The sequence below is a fragment of the Bombina bombina genome, chromosome 1 (assembly GCF_027579735.1).
Source record: "Bombina bombina isolate aBomBom1 chromosome 1, aBomBom1.pri, whole genome shotgun sequence".
Lineage (NCBI taxonomy): Eukaryota > Metazoa > Chordata > Amphibia > Anura > Bombinatoridae > Bombina > Bombina bombina.
Window position 1 is genome coordinate 311,326,640 of NC_069499.1, and position 17,830 is coordinate 311,344,469.

The 17,830-nt window shown below is 39.9% G+C and overlaps 1 protein-coding gene across 1 annotated transcript in view; it reads right to left on the reverse strand.

The window, feature by feature from the left end:
• Positions 1 to 17,830, reverse strand: part of PTPN4 (protein tyrosine phosphatase non-receptor type 4) — a gene marked incomplete in the record, with an annotated part of 1,345,721 nt that overhangs the window by 1,087,961 nt on the left and 239,930 nt on the right. The window contains 1 exon segment of the mRNA XM_053698088.1: positions 9,442 to 9,520. Coding sequence (XP_053554063.1) covers positions 9,442 to 9,520 — 79 coding nt within the window.

Sequence of the window (17,830 nt, forward strand, 5' to 3'; positions counted from 1 at the left end):
AAAAAGGCGGTGGAATTGTCGTCCTAGATAAAGATCAGTATATAAAAATATGCCAAGACATTTTAGGAGATAATAATACCTACAAAAAAACTTAGCAATAATCCCACGACTGAATATAATGAATCCCTGAGGGAACTATTGAACTCAGGAAAGATTAAAGGAATACTGTCAGAAAAAGAAATGGACTATTTATTGCCGAAATACCCAAGAATACCCCTTCTATACAGCCTGCCAAAAATACATAAATCCCTTAACAATCCGCCTGGAAGGCCGATTATATCAGGGATTGGCTCTATTACTACGAATGTATCAGAATATATTGATTTATTCTTACAGAAGTATGTTAAAAAAACTACCATCATATTTAAAAGATTATAAAGATATATTAAATCTAGTGAAGGAAATAGATTGGCAAGAGGGAGATTTACTTGTCACGTGTGACGTCACTTCCATATATACGTGCATAGCACATGAGGATGCATAGAAGGTATAAAATATTTTTTAGATCAAGATGAGACAATAGTAGAAGAGCAGAAGGAATTTATTTTAGACTGTATAGACTTTATTTTGAGACATAATTATTTTTCTTTCATGAATGATTTCTACAACCAGGAGCAGGGTACCGCCATGGGGACCAGGTTTGCCCCCAGTTACGCTAATTTGTTTACTGGTCTATGGGAAAAGAATTTCCTAGAGAATAGCGAACTGGTGTCAAACCTGGTCACCTATAGGCAGTACATTGATGATATCTTTATGATTTGGCATGGGAGTGAAGGAACCCTTGATGAATTCATTACATCTATGAATATAAATTAGAAGAACCTGAAATTTACATGTGATAAAAGTAAAATCAACCATACACTTTCTAGATTTAGAAATATTTGTTATGAAAAAAAAATTGCTTTCTAAAACCTATTTTAAAAAAGTTGATGCAAACAACTATATACATCAGCTTATAGTTGCCATTATACTCAATGGAAAAATAATATTCCAAAAGGGCAATTCCTTTGAATAAAAAAAAATTGTAGTACTCTGTTAGATTATGATATTCAGTCAAATATACTGAAGGAGAAATTTATAAATAGGGGTTATACTATTGACACACTAGAAACAGTGAGAGATAATGAATGCAAGTTAAATCGAGAAGAAATTTTAAAAGAAAATAATGCAAAGAAAAATAAACACCACATTCCTACCATTTATTACTACATACAGTGGGAATAAACACCTAATAGATTTTTTTTTTTTTAAAGCATTGGAACATCTTAAGATCAGATGAGAAGTTAGGTCCTCTTCTACCTAGTTGACACCTAGTTGACACAAAATTGTTTATAGGAAGGCTAGAAATCTAAATATGAGACTTGCCCATTCAGATGTAAAAAGAAAACGAGAAAAAAAAGTGTAAAGATCTGTGGGGTAAAGAACTAAAAGGCTTCTTCCCATGCCATAGTTGCAAGTCATGTCAATATGCAATGAAAAATAAAGAAATAAAATCTAAATCTACAGGGGAAGTCTTTAAAATACAACAAATTATTAGATGTGTAGACAGAATTGTTATTTATATCATAGAGTGTAAATGTGGTGCTCAATACGTGGGGGAATCAGAAAGACCCCTACGTGACAGGATCAGAGAACATATCTTGTCTATTGAGCTTCATGACAAAGGAACAAAGATCTTCCAGTTCCTAAACATTTTGCCACATGCAATAATGCAAATCTAAAATATTTAAAATGTATTGGAATAGATAAAATTTCCAACCACTGGAGGGGAGGTGACCTCCACAATGAAATTTTAAAAAAAAGAAGGAAAATGGATTTTCCAATTAGGCTCACTGCTTAAACCTGGAATTAGACCTAAATTGTCACTTGAAATATTAATGTTAGGAAGTAAACTTTTTAGTAATAGACCCACTCCTACTATAGATATAATCTGTCTAATAAAAGACTTACTAATTTTGGATATGAATCTTTTTAATATCAAATTCACCCATGCCCATCATCATATTCCATTGTAAATATTGTCTGTTAAATAAAATACTAGTCAATATTGGATACGGAAACCTTTAATATCAGTTCTATTTATTCTCATATTTTTAACGAAATAATGTCAAATAGATTAGTAAAAATATCAAATAGATATTTATAAAACAAAATATGCAATCTATTGATCTGTTTCATCTATTTAATCTGTATTTTATTTGCCCTTTATTATATATCAGCTTATTTATATGTGACAATTTTTAATAAAAAGTTTGACTAGTAGGTCCCTTTTATATGTAAAAAAACGTATAGTCCATAATATAATAATATCAATTTTATTAAGGTGATTATAGTCATATAAATAATGTTAAATCTTTTAGGCAATTATTTTAATTGTTTAATTTTAATTATTCCATAGCCAGAGATAGAGTATAGTCACTGGTCTATTATACTCCGTTAATTATGAAGATCTAGACGTTATATAAACACATTTTTTCTTTTGAAGACATTATATATGTGGATTTGAATCTGCATATTGTATATTACTCTGAATTTATATACACTTTATGAACTGTATTAAAATCCCATCTATCGCTTTAAGATAAGCATATAAGTTAGTCTCTATGCAGTATCACGATCAAGCTTCAAAAAGGCTGTACGCAGCCGAAACGTGTTGCTCTAAGTATTGAGCCACTTGGGCTTCAGTAGTCCTACGAGACTGACGTTGTAAGAGTTCATTGAACTCAATTTGGATTCAAGAAAAACACCTGTAGTTGCTTTGTAATAGGTTCCAGAGGTGACTTGGAGAATATTTTACCCGGACAAAACCCTGGAGGACAACTACAAACGGCAACCGGTTTAAGTATAAGTATGCACCTTACCATTTAAATATTCTATCTGCTTTAAAGGATATCTCTGTTCTTCTTGCCCACGCTTTGCAGCTTTAACATTGGTGTGTTTGCTAAGTCTGTCAAGCCTAATCAACTACTAATCAGCAAACTACTTTTTATTTCAAAAGACTTTTTCTTCTAAAAACTGACTTTATTTTGATTCAATAGAGAAAACAAAGTCCTCTTTCATATCATTATTTTATATCATGTATTGCAATATGTTCGTCATTTGCCATATGTAAAATATTGCGTTTGTTTTTATGAAATATTTTCAGGTTATGTATTTTTATGCTGTGTATTTGTAACTTTGTGTATATTTTTTAATCCCTTTTATTGCATGCAATTGCTTTTTATATTGTGTTTCTTTTAAGATAACAATTAAACACATATATAAAAGTATAACCTATATAGGTCTCTATATAAGCCAGTAACTACACACATTTAGCTGCTTTTTGGGCAGCGCAGCTGTATACAATTACTAGCCTGCAGATATGGTTACTGCAGACATTGTAATTTACCCTCTACTATTGTGTTAATTTAGGAATAAGGGATTCCTTTTTTATACAGTTGTTTTGTGTGACCTTTCTCAGCGCTGTGGCCTCCTTTGTATTGTAGAACCTAAAAAGGTGACCCTTGTCTGAGGAATCAAGGAACTCTTTGGTAAATTGATCCTCCCACCATGTCTTCGAAGAAACAACACAAGTTGATTTGTGTGAGATTCTGCTAAATGAAAAGATTGAGCCAGTACCAAGATATCGTCCAAATAAGGAAACACCACAATACCCTGCTCTCTGATTACAGATAGAAGGGCACAGAGAACCTTCAAAAAGATTCTTGGAGCTGTTGCTAGGCCAAATGGAAGAGCAACAAATTGGTAATGCTTGTCTAGAAAAGGGAATTTCAGCAACCGATAGTTGTAAAATTTGGAAAAGGTATGAAGGGAAGACCAAGTCGCAGCCTTACAAATCTGTTCAACAGAAGCATCATTTTTAAAAGCCCATGTGGAAGCCACCGCTCTAGTAGAGTGAGCTGTAATTCTTTCAGGAGGCAGCTGTCCAGCAGTCTCGTATGCCAAACGGATGATGCTTTTCAGCCAAAAAGAAAGAGAGCTAGCCGTAGCTTTTTGACCTCTACGCTTTCCAGAATAGACAACAAACAGAGAAGATGTTTGACGGAAATCCTTGGTCGCTTGCAAGTAAAACTTCAAAGCACGAACCACGTCCAAGTTATGTAACAGACGCTCCTTCTTAGAAGAAGGGTTAGGACACAGAGAAGGAACTACAATTTCCTGATTAATATTCTTATTTGAAACAACCTTAGGAAGGAATCCAGGTTTAGTGCGCAAAACCACCTTATCAGAATGGAATATAAGATAAGGCGAGTAGCATTGTAACGCAGATAGCTCAGAAACTCTTCGAGCAGAAGAGATAGCAACTAAAAACAGAACTTTCCAAGATAGAAGTTTAATATCTATGGAATGCATGGGTTCAAACGGAACCCCTTGAAGAACATTAAGAACTAAATTCAAACTCCATGGCGGAGCAACAGGTTTAAACACAGGCTTAATTCTAACCAAAGCCTGCAAAAATCTGTCCTTTTAAGGAACTAGCTGATAACCCCTTCTTCAATCCTTCTTGGAGAAAGGACAAAATCCTAGGAATCCTGATCTTACTCCATGAGTAGCCTTTCGATTCGCACCAATAAAGATATTTACGCCATATCTTATAATAAATTTTCCTAGTGACAGGCTTTCGAGCCTGAACCAAGGTATCAATGACCGACTCCCCGCTTAGATAGAATCAAGCGTTCAATCTCCAGGCAGTCAGCTGCAGAGAAACTAGATTTGGATGTTGGAACGGACCCTGAATGAGAAGGTCCTGTCTCAGTGGCAGTTTCCACGGTGGAAGAGATGACATTTCCACCAGGTCTGCATACAAAGTCCTGCGTGGCCACGCAGGCGCTATCAATATTACCGAAGCCCTCTCCTGTTTGATTCTTGCAATCAGACGAGGTAGAAGAGGAAAAGGAGGAAACACGACCACGGTACTGCTAGAGCATCTATCAGTACTGCTCGAGGATCCCTTGATCTGGACCCGTAACAAGGAAGTTTGGCATTCTGACGAGATGCCATCAGATCCAATTCCGGTGTGCCCCAATGATGAATCAATTTTGCAAACACCTCCGGATGGAGTTCCCACTCCCCCGGATGAAAAGTCTGACGACTTAGAAAATCCGCTTCCCAGTTCTCCACTCCTGGGATATATATTGCTGATAGATGGCAAGAGTGAGTCTCTGCCCATTGAATTATTTTGGAAACCTCTATCATCGCTAGAGAACTCTCTTCCCCCTTGATGATTGATATATGCTACAGTCGTGATATTGTCCGACTGGAACCTTATGAATTTGGCCGAAGCCAGCTGAGGCCACGCTTGCAGCGCGTTGAATATCGCCCTCAGTTCCAGAATATGTATTGGTAGTAAGGACTCCTCCTGAGTCCACACACCCTGAGCCTTCAGGGAATTCCAGACTGCACCCCAGCCCAAGAGGCTGGCGTCCGTCGTCACTATGACCCACGCTGGCCTGCGGAAGCACATTCCCTGGGACAGATGATCCTGTGACAACCACCAAAGAAGAGAGTCTCTGGTCTCTAGATCCAGATTTATCCGAGGAGATAAATACGCATAATCCCCATTCCACTGTCTGAGCATGCACAGTTGCAGTGGTCTGAGATGTAAGCGAGCAAACAGAACTATGTCCATTGCCGCTACCATTAGTCCAATTACCTCCATACACTGAGCCACTGATGGTCGAGGAATGGAATGAAGTGCCCGGCAAGTGGTTAAGATCTTTGATTTTCTGATCTCCGTCAGAAAAATCTTCATGTCTACCGAGTCTATCAGAGTTCCTAGGAATGGAACTCTTGTCAGAGGAACTAGAGAACTCTTTTTTATGTTCACCTTCCACCCGTGAGTTCTTAGAAAAGCCAACACAATGTCCGTGTGAGATTTGGCTAGATGGTAAGTTGACGCCTGAATCAAAACATCGTCCAGATAGGGCGCCACTGCTATGCCCCGCGGCCTTAGAACCGACAGAAGGGACCCTAGCACCTTTGTGAAAATTCTGGGAGCTGTGGCCAACCCGAAAGGAAGGGCCACAAACTGCTAATGTTTGTCCAGGAAGGCGAACCTGAGGAACTGGTGATGATCTTTGTGGATAGGAAGGTGAAGACACGCATCCTTCAAATCCACCGTGGTCACATATTGACCCTCCTGGATCATTGGTAAAATTGTTCGTATGGTCTCCATCTTGAAAGATGGGACCCTGAGAAATTTGTTTAGAGTTTTGAGAATCGGTCTGAAGGTTCCCTCTTTTTTGGGAACCACGAACAGATTGGAGTAAAACCCCTGCCCTTGTTCTACTTTGGAACTGGGCAGATTACACCCATGGTATATAGGCCTCTCTTTTTGTCTGGTTTACAGACAAACGTGAAAGATGAAATCTCCCCCTTGGGAGAGAATCTTTGAATTCTAGACGATACCCCTGGGTCACAATTTCTAAAGCCCAGGAATCCTGAACTTCTCTTGCCCAAGCCTGAGCGAAGAGAGAAAGTCTGCCCCCTACTAGATCCGGTCCCGGATCGGGGGCTGCCCCTTCATGCTGTCTTGGTAGCAGCATCGGGCTTCTTGGCCTGTTTACCTTTATTCCAGGTCTAGTTAGGTCTCCAGACTGACTTGGATTGAGCAAAGTTCCCCTACTGCTTGGAGGCGGATGAGGAAGTAGAGGGACCGCCTTTAAAGTTTAGAAAGGAACGAAAATTATTCTGTTTGTTCCTCATTTTAACCGTCTTGTCCTGAGGAAGGGCATGACCTTTACCTCCAGTAATGTCAGAAATGATCTCCTTTAGTTCAGGCCCAAATAGGGTCTTACCCTTAAAGGGAATAGCTAAAAGCTTGGATTTAGATGACACATCAGCAGACCATGACTTAAGCCATAACGCTCTACGCGCTAAAATGGCAAAGCCTGCATTCTTAGCTGCTAATTTAGCCATTTGGAAAGCGGCATCTGTAATAAAAGAATTTGCTAGCTTGAGAGCCTTAATTCTATCCAAAATATCATCTAATGGGGTCTCAACCTTAAGAGACTCCTCTAGAGCCTCAAACCAAAAAGCTGCTGCAGTAGTTACTGGAACAATGCACACTATAGGTTGCAAAAGAAAACCCTGATGAATAAACAACTTCTTTAGAAGCCCTTCTAATTTTTTATCCATAGGATCTTTGAAAGCACAACTGTCCTCAATAGGTATAGTTGTACACTTAGCCAGGGTAGAAATAACTCCCTCCACCTTAGGGACCGTTAACTGCCACGAGTCCCGAATGGTGTCAGATAAGGGAAACATTTTCTTAAAAGTAGGAGGGGGAGAGAACGGAACGCCTGGTCTATCCCATTCCTTAGTAACAATGTCCGAAATTCTTCTAGGGACTGGAAAAACATTAGTGTAAGTAGGGACCTCTAGATATTTATCCATTTTACACAGTTTCTCTGGCGGGATGTCACAATCATCCAGAGTCGCTAAAACCTCCCTGAGTAACAAGCAGAGGTGTTCATGCTTAAACTTAAAGGCCGTCACATCTGAGTCTGTTTGAGGGAACATCTTTCCTGAATCAGAAAGCTCTCCCTCAGACAGCAATTCCCCCACCCCCAAATCAGAACACTGTGAGGGTACATCGGAGATGGCCAATAAAGCATCAGAGGGCTCAGCATTTACTCTAATACCTGACCTGCTGCGCTTACCCTGTAAACCAGGCAGTTTAGATAATACCTCTGTAAGGGTAGTAGACATAACTGCAGCCATATCTTGCAGGGTGAAAGAATTAGACACACTAGAAGTACTTGGCGTCGCTTGGGCGGGCGTTAAAGGTTGTGACACTTGGGGAGAAGTAGATGGCATAACCTGATTCTCTTCTGACTGAGAATCATCCTGAGACATACTTATATCAGCTAAAATATGTTCTTTGCAATGTAAGGCCCTTTCAGTACATGAGGGGCACATTTGAAGTGGGGGTTCCACAATGGCTTCTAAACACATAGAACATTGGCTTTCCTCAATGTCAGACATGTTAAAACAGGCTAGTAATGACCACAAACAGGCTTGAAAACACTATCTTGTGAAAAAATGAATCTGAAAAAACGGTACTGCGCCTTTAAGAGAAAAAAAGCATAACATTTTTCCAAAACTGCTTGAAAACAATAAAATTATCTCAATTTTATGATAAATGTATCCCAACTTATCAGCTAAGATTGCCCCACAAGGAAAGGAATACTTAACCCTTAAGAACAAAAAACATTACATCAAAAACGTTATAGTTAAACAAAAACACCCCCTGCATCTCACCACAGCCCTGCTGTGGCGCCTACCTGCCCTCAGGGGTCTGCAAAATCGGATTAACCCTTCGATTAGGCCCAAACTTTCCTGAAAGGCCCACCGTAGTTGGAGCTTGCTGCTTGCATGTGAAAAACAACTGCGCAACTGAGGCGCAAAAATAGGCCCCGCCCATCTAACACGATGTCTCACAGCCTTAACAATAACCGCACCAGAGCGGTCTAAAACCTAGCCATGTGGGTTCATATACCCATCTAAGTGAAGCCATGTGTACCCTCCATTGTTAAAATAAAGTCAAAACGTTTGCCACAAAAAACTTTATTTTAACTCCCAACATAGAAACGTTTGCCCACAAACATCCTGTCATCAGTGTCAACCATTTTTTATAGCCCAACATACAGGTCCAGTAATACCCCTCTCTATACATTAGGATTACTGCTTACCCTTTCCCTCATGGGGATACTGTCAGCCAATTCTGAAATAACACAGTCTCTCCAGAAAAAAATGACTGAACATACCTCAATGCTTGTAGCATGAAAAACGTTCCTCACACTGAAGTTTCTTAAGTACTCCTCAGCCATTCTGTGGGAACTACTCTGGATCTTAGTAACAACTGCTAAGATCATCAGTCTCCAGGCAGAAGTCTTCATCCATCTGCTGCCTGGGAAAAAATAGCACTCACCAGTACCATTTAAAATAAAAAAAGTCTTGCTTGAAGAAAATAAAAACTAACATTTTATCACCTCTTTCACTTTACCCTTCCTACTACTTAGAGTAGGCAAAGAGAATGACTGGAGGGTGGAATCAAGGGAGGAGCTATATAGACAGCTCTGCTGTGGTGCTCTTTGCCACTTCCTGTTAGCAGGAGGATAATATCCCACAAGGATGAATCCGTGGACTCGTCTTATCTTATAGAAGAAATGAAACTATTTAGTTAGCAACAAAAGATTCAAGATAATCATGGCATTTTTAATGTCTACACACAAATAACCAAGTACATCAACTCACATTTTGTATATAGAACATTTATTTCATAAGTAACAACTCATCCTATATGTGGCTATTTTAACCTTTTTAATGTAGATTCTGGTGGCTTCCACAAGTCAGTTACTGCTGAAGTACATGACTTTAAAATAACAATTATTTGTTTTTATAGTATTTTTCTTTACTTGGATAATACATAAATCTTACCTTGTATACTCCTCTTGCAGCTTGCTAGGGTCACACACAAAAAACTTTACTCTAAAGTTCAGGTTATATGGCGATCCCCCTGCAATTAACATAAAATACTGTGTCTATTTGTATATTAAGCAACACTACATACTAAATTAGTTTAATTTTTTTTCTTATTATAATATAACTAGTAACTCTAAATGTGACTATAGCTTATAAGCATGAAAAAGGATGTATCCATCAGTACAATATATTATATTGCCATCTCAAAACTAAAAGCTTAGCAAGCAAAGTTGATCATTCCAGCTCTGCAAACCCATAGAATATTGAATATAGTAGAATTAAAATATATGAACATGGAAGATTTCACCTATCTCAAAGATATACTAACCCCATAATATCCCAAAAGCTAGTATAGGCAGGTAGATTTACCAGCTAAGTTACTAAGCAGGACAAACTTCAACCGTCTTTAACAGTGCAAAACTATATAAATATACTTGTACAAACACATTGCAATTTTAACATGCTTAATCTATTAAATCTCCAAAACATAAATTATATAGCAGTAAAACAAACGTTTCCTCCTGAGACAAAATGCACATTTAAAGTCTGTATGGAAACTATTAGGCACAAACATATTTTGGCAGCACTATGTACACTAGTATAAATATATAAACATGACCCTATAACCAGGAGCTTTGATTCATGAACACACTTGAATCCAGTAAACACACAATTCATATCAAAACATAGTCCATGACATAAGGAAAATTTAATGAAGAACTTGTTTGTGCACCATTGGTGTTGGTTGGGCCTAGGAACAGAAGAGCCCACAGCATTATAATTGCAGGGTTATTTATTACCACACTCCACATACATCAAAGCAATTCTGAAGTAAAAGATTTTCAACATAGTTAGTCCCGCCATGCATAAACTTCCAACCAGGGGTCCAAGCATGCACAAAATCCTGTGCACACCAGTGTAAAGCTTCTAGCCTGCTTTGAAACATGTTGTGGTTCTTTCACTTTGATTTCTCCCATAGCGTGTCACCTGGCCTCCAGCTAAAACGAAGGGAATTTTGTAGTTTAGCTTGACAAAACAGGCCAATTCAGTAAGGTCTCTACTAAAGTATGGTATCCAAAAGGGCCAGCCACTGACACAGCCACTTCACTGATCCCTGCAGGAGCCTGTCTAGTAGTGTCTCCTATGTATACCTCCCTCCAAACAAGGCCTAATGGTGAGTTTAGGCACTTCTCCCTCTCACAAGTAGCCAGTTAAGGACAAATAGCATCTAACACCATGGAAGGTTGACTCATGCAGTGCTGCATGGCATTCCGTTACACCACGAGATCCACAACTACCTCCATATCATATTCTGTAACATCCTTTTCCGTACTTTGCAGCTTAGCAATTGATAAAAGTGTATCCAATCTGCTAATCCTCTTAGGTTCAAAGTCTTCAAGGACGACTCATACAGCTGTGTTTTTTTCTCCCATGTTCTTATCACAATAGTTAGTCAGCAGATAGAGAAAGAAAACAACTAACAGTCACACTGCTAGTAACCCAGTGCTTTTGGAGAAATGTGTGTCAGCCAAAACCTCACGATCAGTTAACCACACCAAACAGAAAGCTAGGGCTGAACTACCAGTGGTCTCTTTCAACAGCCGTGTGGTTTTACTAAAGGGCATAGGCTAGGTATGCACTCTTGGTATAGGTTTCCAGACTCTTCAAGTACTCTGCTTAGAATGAATGCACATAGGTACACTAATTGTGAAACTACATAGACGTATATATTCCCAATACTAGAATTCCAAAAATCCAAACTTTAATTAATATTTTTTTTTTTTTTTTTAAATTATAAAAATAAAAAAAATGTATTCTTACCTGGTAAATGTATTTCTTGGTTGTGAGATTCCAAAACCTTACTACTAGAAGAAGGCAGACACCCCACACCAGAGCTTTAAGCATCCCTACTACTTCCTTCTCTCTCCCAATAATATGCATAGCCAAGTTAAGATAGTAAAGGAAAGATCAATAAAAATTATGAGAGAAAAAGAGAAGTCCGAGTTCAACCTATACAAATCTTAAAATACTTACAAAAAAAGCTCTAGTTTAGCTTAAATTAATCGCATAAAAAAATGTGACCCATTTAACATGAACAATCATATCCCTGAATTCTGTTTCTACACAGAAATTTATCTAAACCAATGTATCTAAGGGAGGGATCAACAAATCTGTCCCTGGCTCCTGGGTTTGTCGAGCCCTGGTCTAAGGTATTGGCATTTACTACCTCCTCAGGTAATGAGTTCCACAATTTGATTGCTCTTACAGTGAAAAAACGTTTGCATTGCAGGATATTAAATCTCATTTCCTCCAGCCTTAAATTGTGACCTTTTGTAACAAACAGAACTTCTGCCATCTCTGTATATGGGCCTTGAATATATTTCTATAAAGTAATCATGTCACCTCTCAAGCGCCTTTTTTCTACACAAAACAAACACAGTTTGGCTAACCTCTCATTATAGCTTAATTTCTCCATTCCCCTTATTAGGTTTTTGGCCCTTCTCTGAACTTTTTATGAGTCTGCAATGTCTTTTTTTTTTTTTTTTTTAGATTGGTCCCCAGAACTGCACTCTGGGGACCAATCGTAAGATAACTTTATTTTGGTGGAACACTAAATAGAGGATTGCAAGATAAAGCTAATAATTCTGATACTCTCCAAGAAGAAGAAATAGCCAACAAAATCAGAACCTTCCAAGAAAGTAACTTGATGTCTACAGCATGCATTGGTTACAAGGGAGGAAACTAACACTTTGAGAACCAAGTTAAGGCTCCACAGTGGAGCAATATTTTTAAATACAGGGTGAATCCTAACTAGCTCTTGTATAAAGGATTGAATATCTGGAAGTCGAGCCAACTTCCTGTGAAGAGAAACCTGTAAGTCCTATAAGTGTTGAAAAGTGACCATTGATCGAACTAGTTGATAAAACCTTATCTAGACCCTCCTAAAGGAACTGGAGAATATGAGGAATCTGCACAGAATGCCAGGAGTATAACCTAGATTAACACCACGACAGGTAAGTTTTCCCACACCTTATGGTAAATCTTCCTTGTCACAGGCTTATGAGCCTGTATCAGGAGATCAATTAAAGAATCAGAAAATCCCCTCTGGGAAAAAATTAACTGTTCAATCTCCATGCAGTTAAGTTGAGAGACTGCAGATCTTGATGAAAAAAGGGACCCTGCACTCTAAGATCTGGATGTTGAGACAGACACCCTGGAGGTGCACTGGACAACTGAACTAGAAATTCTATCTGGGTCATGCTGGGGCAATGATGATAGCTGGAACCCTCTCTTGTTTGAGACAGGCTACCACCCTCGGATGAAAAACCAATAGAGGAAAGAAGTACACTAATACTGCCAAGGAGCCGTCAAGGCATCTACCAGTTCCGCCCGAGGATCTTGTGACCTTGAGCTGTATCTTGGAAGTTTATTATTCAGGCAAGAAGTCATTAAAGGAATAGTCTAGTCAAAATTAAACTTTCATGATTCAGATAGAGCAGGCAATATTAAGCAACTTTCTAATTTACTCCTATTATCAAATTTTCTTCGTTCTCTTGGAATCTTTATTTGAAAAAGCAAGAATGTAAGCATAGGAGCTGGCACATTTTTGGTTCAGCACCTAGGTAGCACTTTCTGATTGGTGTCTAAATGTAGCCACCAATCAGCAAGCGCTACCCAAATGATGAACCAAAAATGGGCTGTCTCCTAAGCTTACTTTTAAATAAAAATACCAAGAGAACGAAGAAAATTTAATAGGAGAAAATTAGAAAGTTGCTTAAAATTGTATGCTCTATCTGAATCATGAAAGTTTAACTAGACTATTTCTTTAAACCTAGCTCTGGGCATCTCAACCGAGCTATTATACTAATAAAAATCTCCTGATAGAGCAAAAAGACTGACGACTCAGATAGTCTGCCTCCCAGTTGTCCACCCCTGGAATGTAAATAGCTGAAATGGTACAGTAATACCTTTACGCTTATTGAAGAATGTGAGTCACTTGAATCGCTAGAGAGCTGCAGGTACCCCCCTGATGATTGATATATGCCATTGCCCTTATGCTGTCTGACTGGAAAAAATTAATTTGGAAACAAGTAAAGAAAGGCCAAGCTTGTAAAGCCCTTTAAATAGTCGAGTTCCAAGACATTGAACGATAAAGTTGCTTCTAGTTGCGACCAGACTCATTGACCTCTCCTATGTTCCCAGACTGCCTCTCATCCTGACAGACTGGCATCCGTAGTAATTAGATGCCATGTTGGTTGGAGGAAGCTCATCCCCGAGGGATTGCATCTGGGTCCAGCAACCAAGAGAGAGAGATAGTCTCGCAAGACTGTCCAAAGAAATTGTCTGAGACAAATTTGCATGATCCCCATTCCACTGTCTAAAGCATGCATATCTGGAGGGGATGTAGATTAAAAATGGCATGTCGCCCAACACCTCCATGCACTAAGCTACTGAAGCCTGTGACAAGTTCATTGAAGTTTTAGCCTGCACTGTTCCGTTGAGAACAGCTTCATAGCCACGGAAACTAGTATCATTACAAAAAAAGACTACTCTTGTCTGTGGAATGAAGGAGCTCTTATCAATGTTGATCTTCCAGCCATGACTGAGAAGAAACCAAAGTAGTTTCTCCATGTGAACAGAAGCTGAATGAAAAGATGGCGCCTGAACAAAGATATCGTCCAGGTAAGGAACCACAGATACCACCTGTTCCCAAAATGCTGACAGCAACGCTTCTAGAACATTGGTAAACACTAGAGGAGTGGTAGCCAGGCCAAAAGGTAAGGCAACAAACTGGTAACGTTTATTGAGAAAAGCAAACCAAAAAAACTGATGATGGTTCAGATGAAAAGTAATATGAAGGTACGAGTCCTTCAGGTAGTGGACATGAATTAACCTTGAACAACCAGAAGAAGGATGGATCTTATTGTTTCAATTTTGAAGGAAGTTACCCTCAGAAATCAATTCAGTATCTTTAAGTCCAAAAAAGGTCTGAATTGACCTTCCTTCTTTGTAACTATGAAGAAGTTGGAATAAAACCTCATACCCCGTTCCTTCACTGGTACAGGGACAATAACCCCCAAGTCCTCCAGATCTGTTACGCATTGAAAGAAAGCAGCTTTTTACTGGATGTCTGAAGATGTGCGACAGTATAAATCTTCCTCGTGGAGGTTGAGTCTTGAAGCCTATCCTGTATCCCTGAGACACTATTTCCATAAGCAAAGGATCATGGACAGAGCTTGCCCAAACCTCAAGAAAAAGGCTTAGCCTGCCCCCTACCGGATTTGAATCTGGATCGGGGGCCACACATTCATGCTGACTTATTATCGGAAGATACATTCTTGGACTGCTTAGACTTATTCCAAGTCGCAGGTGGGTTTGGGAAGCACTGACATCTGGTTAGAAGATGATCTCTGTTGCTTGATCTGACGAAAGGAACAAATCCTACTATTAAACATTCCATTAGGTCTAGTCTTGTCCTGTGGCAAAACATAATTTATGCTTACCTGATAAATTTATTTCTCTTGTGGTGTATCCAGTCCACGGATCATCCATTACTTGTGGGATATTCTCCTTCCCAACAGGAAGTTGCAAGAGGATCACCCACAGCAGAGCTGCTATATAGCTCCTCCCCTAACTGCCATATCCAGTCATTCGACCGAAGACAAGCAAGAGAAAGGAGAAACCATAGGGTGCAGTGGTGACTGTAGTTTACAGTTAAAAAATACCTGCCTTAAAATGACAGGGCGGGCCGTGGACTGGTTACACCACAAGAGAAATAAATTTATCAGGTAAGCATAAATTATGTTTTCTCTTGTAAGGTGTATCCAGTCCACGGATCATCCATTACTTGTGGGATACCAATACCAAAGCTAAAGTACACGGATGAAGGGAGGGACAAGGCAGTTACTTAAACGGAAGGTACCACTGCCTGTAAAACCTTTCTCCAAAAATTGCCTCCGTAGAAGCAAAAGTATCAAATTTATAGAATTTTGAAAAAGTATGAAGCGAAGACCAAGTCGCCGCCTTGCAAATCTGTTCAACAGAAGCCTCATTTTTAAAGGCCCATGTGGAAGCCACAGCTCTAGTAGAATGAGCTGTAATCCTTTCAGGAGGCTGCTGGCCAGCAGTCTCATAAGCTAAGCGTATTATACTTCTTAGCCAAAGCGAAAGAGAAGTTGCCGAAGCCTTTTGGCCTTTCCTCTGTCCAGAGTAGACAACAAACAAAGCAGATGTTTGACGAAAATCTTTAGTAGCTTGTAAATAATACTTTAAAGCACGAACCACGTCAAGATTGTGTAATAGACGTTCCTTCTATGAAGAAGGATTAGGACACAATGATGGAACAACAATCTCCTGATTGATATTCTTATTAGATACCACCTTAGGTAAAAACCCAGGTTTGGTACGCAAAACTACCTTATCTGCATGGAAGATCAGATAAGGGGAATCACACTGTAAGGCAGATAACTCGGAAACTCTACGAGCCGAGGAAATAGCTACCAAAAACAGAACTTTCAAAGATAAAAGTTTGATATCTATGGAATGAAGAGGTTCAAACGGAACCCCTTGAAGAACTTTAAGAACCAAATTTAAACTCCATGGCGGAGCAACAGGTTTAAACACAGGCTTAAAGCCTGACAAAATGCCTGGACGTCTGGAACATCCGCCAGACGCTTGTGCAAAAGAATAGACAGAGCAGAAATCTGTCCCTTTAAGGAACTAGCTGACAAACCTTTTTCCAATCCTTCTTGGAGAAAAGATAATATTCTGGGAATCCTGACTTTACTCCATGAGTAACCCTTGGATTCACACCAATAAAGATATCTACGCCATATCTTATGATAGATTTTCCTGGTGACAGGCTTTCGTGCCTGAATAAAGGTATCAATGACTGACTCGGAGAAGCCACGCTTTGATAAAATCAAGCGTTCAATCTCCAGGCAGTCAGTCTCAGAGAAATTAGATTTGGATGGTTGAAAGGACCCTGAAGTAGAAGGTCCTGTCTCAGAGGCAGAGTCCATGGTGGAAAGGATGACATGTCCACCAGATCTGCATATCATGTCCTGCGTGGCCACGCAGGCGCTATCAAGATCACTGATGCTCTCTCCTGCTTGATTTTGGCAATCAGACAAGGGAGCAGAGGAAACGGTGGAAACACATAAGCCAGGATGAAAGACCAAGGTGCTGCTAGTGCATCTATCAGCGTCGCCTTGGGATCCCTGGACCTGGATCCGTAACAAGGAAGTTTGGCGTTCTGGCGAGACGCCATGAGATCCAGTTCTGGTTTGCCCCAACGATGAATCAATTGTGCAAACACCTCCGGATGGAGTTCCCACTCCCCCGGATGAAAAGTCTGACGACTTAGAAAATCCGCCTCCCAGTTCTCTACACCTGGGATATGAATAGCCGATAGGTGGCAAGAGTGAATCTCTGCCCAGCGAATTATCTTTGAGACTTCTAACATCGCTAGGGAACTCCTTGTTCCCCCTTGATGGTTGATGTAAGCCACAGTCATGATGTTGTCCGACTGAAATCTGATGAACCTCATTGTCGCTAGCTGAGGCCAAGCCTGAAGAGCATTGAATATCGCTCTTAGTTCCAGAATGTTTATTGGAAGGAGTGTCTCCTCCTGAGTCCACGATCCCTGAGCCTTCAGGGAGTTCCAGACTGCCCCCCAGCCTAGAAGGCTGGCATCAGTCGTTACAATTGTCCAATCTGGCCTGCGAAAGGTCATACCTTTGGACAGATGGACCCGAGATAGCCACCAGAGAAGAGAATCCCTGGTCTCTTGATCCAGATTTAGTAGAGGGGACAAATCTGTGTAATCCCCATTCCACTGACTGAGCATGCAGAGTTGCAGCGGTCTGAGATGTACACGTGCAAACGGCACTATGTCCATTGCCTCTAACATTAAGCCGATTACCTCCATACACTGAGCCACCGAAGGGTGAGAAGTGGAATAAAGAACAAAGGAATTTAGAAGTTTTGATAACCTGGACTCTGTCAGGTAAATCCTCATTTCTACAGAATCTATTAGAGTTCCCAGAAAGGAGACTCTTGTGAGAGGGGATAGAGAACTCTTTTCTTCGTTCACCTTCCACCCATGCGACCTCAGAAATGCCAGAACTATGTCCGTATGAGACTTGGCAATTTGGAAATTTGACGCCTGTATCAGGATGTCGTCTAAATAAGGGGCCACTGCTTTGCCCCGCTGTCTTAGGACCGCCAGAAGTGACCCCAGAACCTTCGTAAAGATTCTTGGGGCTGTAGCTAACCCAAAGGGAAGAGCTACAAACTGGTAATGCCTGTCTAGGAAGGTAAACCTGAGAAACCGATGATGATC